Below are 2149 nucleotides of genomic sequence, written 5' to 3'. Positions count from 1 at the left end.
CTTTGATGTTGTTACAGACAGCCTTTGATGTTGTTACAGACAGCCTTTGATGTTGTTAAAGACATCCTTTGATGTTGTTACAGACAGCCTTTGATGTTACAGACAGCCTTTGATGTTGTTACAGACAGCCTTTGATGTTGTTACGGACAGCCTTTGATGTTGTTACAGACAGCCTTTGATGTTGTTACAGACAGCCTTTGATGTTGTTACAGACAGGCTATGATGTTGTTACAGACAGCCTTTGATGTTGTTAAAGACATCCTTTGATGTTGTTACAGACAGCCTTTGATGTTGTAACAGACATCCTTTGATGTTGTTACAGACAGCCTTTGATGTTGTAACAGACAGCCTTTGATGTTGTAACAGACAGCCTATGATGTTGTTACAGACAGAATCTCTGAAACAGCCTTAAAAAGATGACCTTACCTTTGATGAAGGAGTTTCCTTTGACGTCCTGAGACAGACGCAGCACCGTCCTCTTGAGATGTCCCGCAGGAACCTGAAGACACAAACCAGCAGGTAACTGGTTAATTAGGAGAGAGTAAATTAGTAGAGAGTTCATTAGGAGATTTAATTAGGAGAGAGTCACCTGTTCCAGCAGGTCGTGGATGTTGTCGTTGTATATCTGGCAGAAAGAAACCCAGACAGAGAAACGGACGTTGGTGGAGACGTCCAGACAGAAGCTGTCGGCCTCGGAGACGCTACTCAGACTGCTGTCACTGCTGAGGGACGAGCCTAGAGACACACACACACACACACACACACACACACACACACACACACACACACACACTATTTTAGACTAACCATTTCCAGCAGTCAGAAAATAAAGAATGTGGTAAATTACAGAGGGACTTTTCTTCTGAAAGGGTCTGTCTTAAAAGAAACTGACCGTCTAGAAAAGTTGATCTTCCAGACGTCTGACTTTTATCGCTCTGCAGAAACAAGACGAGAGAGAAATTGTATAGCGCTTTTCCCAAGGTCAAAGTCGCTTTACACAGTAGAAACAGTGTATAAAATAAAAAATAAATAAAAATAAGTAAATAAATAAAAACTAAGGATAGGCAGAACAGAAAAGATGGGTCTTCAGACGGGACAGACAAATGGTGAGGGACTCAGAGACCTTATGTATTATGAGACATTGTGTCCAGATGTTTCCCTGTCCTATGAGACATTGTGTCCAGATGTTTCTCTGTCCTATGAGACATCGTGTCCAGATGTTTCTCTGTCCTATGAGACATTGTGTCCAGATGTTTCCCTCCTGTCCTATGAGACATCTTATCCAGATGTTTCCCTGTCCTATGAGACATTGTGTCCAGATGTTTCCCTGTCCTATGAGACATTGCGTCCAGATGTTTCCCTATCCTATGAGACATTGTGTCCAGATGTTTCCCTGTCCTATGAGACATATTACCCAGATGTTTCCCTGTCCTATGAGACATATTATCCAGATGTTTCCCTGTCCTATGAGACATATTATCCAGATGTTTCCCTGTCCTATGAGACATTGTGTCCAGATGTTTCCCTGTCCTATGAGACATCTTATCCAGATGTTTCCCTGTCCTATGAGACATTGCGTCCAGATGTTTCCCTATCCTATGAGACATTGCGTCCATATGTTTCCCTGTCCTATGAGACATTGTGTCCAGATGTTTCCCTATCCTATGAGACATTGTGTCCAGATGTTTCCCTGTCCTGCGAGGCAGATCCAGATGTTGGTCTGACCTCTTTGAGCAGCCGCAGCAGGGTCCTCTTGCTGCTGGCCTCGGCTGCCAGCTGGTCTGGGGTGAGCCGGCTGTAGTCTCGGCAGCGCTGTGGCTTCAGGTCTCCGCGGTCGTACAGACGGCCCTCAACGCTGTTAAAGATCACCGCCAGGGACCGCGGCAGCAGCCCCGAGTCGTGGTCCGGACCTGGGACAGACGGCAAGACGTTTAAATAAAGGACACTTTAAGAAAACTTCATGGGAGACAGACTATCCCATTATTATCATTAATAATATTATTAATATTAATATTAATATAATTATCATCTGAGCATAATTTTTCATTTGGGCAATTTTCATATAGATGGAGTTGCATAGTCTGTCCACTAGAGGACGCTCTACAACGTCCCTGTTAGTGATGGTGTTGCATAGTCTGTCCACCAGAGG

General features: G+C 44.0%; 1 protein-coding gene across 1 annotated transcript in view; it reads right to left on the bottom strand.

The window, feature by feature from the left end:
- The window catches only part of LOC117959778 (kinesin-like protein KIF20B), a 3834-nt gene that overhangs the window by 1570 nt on the left and 115 nt on the right, over positions 1-2149 (bottom strand). The window contains exons 2-5 of the mRNA XM_034897055.1: positions 1726-1910; positions 893-935; positions 590-735; positions 427-499 (exon numbers count right to left, since the gene is read on the bottom strand). Coding sequence (XP_034752946.1) covers positions 427-499; positions 590-735; positions 893-935; positions 1726-1910 — 447 coding nt within the window. The remainder of the gene's footprint in view (positions 1-426; positions 500-589; positions 736-892; positions 936-1725; positions 1911-2149) is intronic.

This window comes from Etheostoma cragini, chromosome 16 (assembly GCF_013103735.1).
Source record: "Etheostoma cragini isolate CJK2018 chromosome 16, CSU_Ecrag_1.0, whole genome shotgun sequence".
Classification (NCBI taxonomy): domain Eukaryota; kingdom Metazoa; phylum Chordata; class Actinopteri; order Perciformes; family Percidae; genus Etheostoma; species Etheostoma cragini.
Note: the sequence above shows the minus strand (reverse complement) of the source record. Positions and strands in the feature narration are given on the sequence as shown.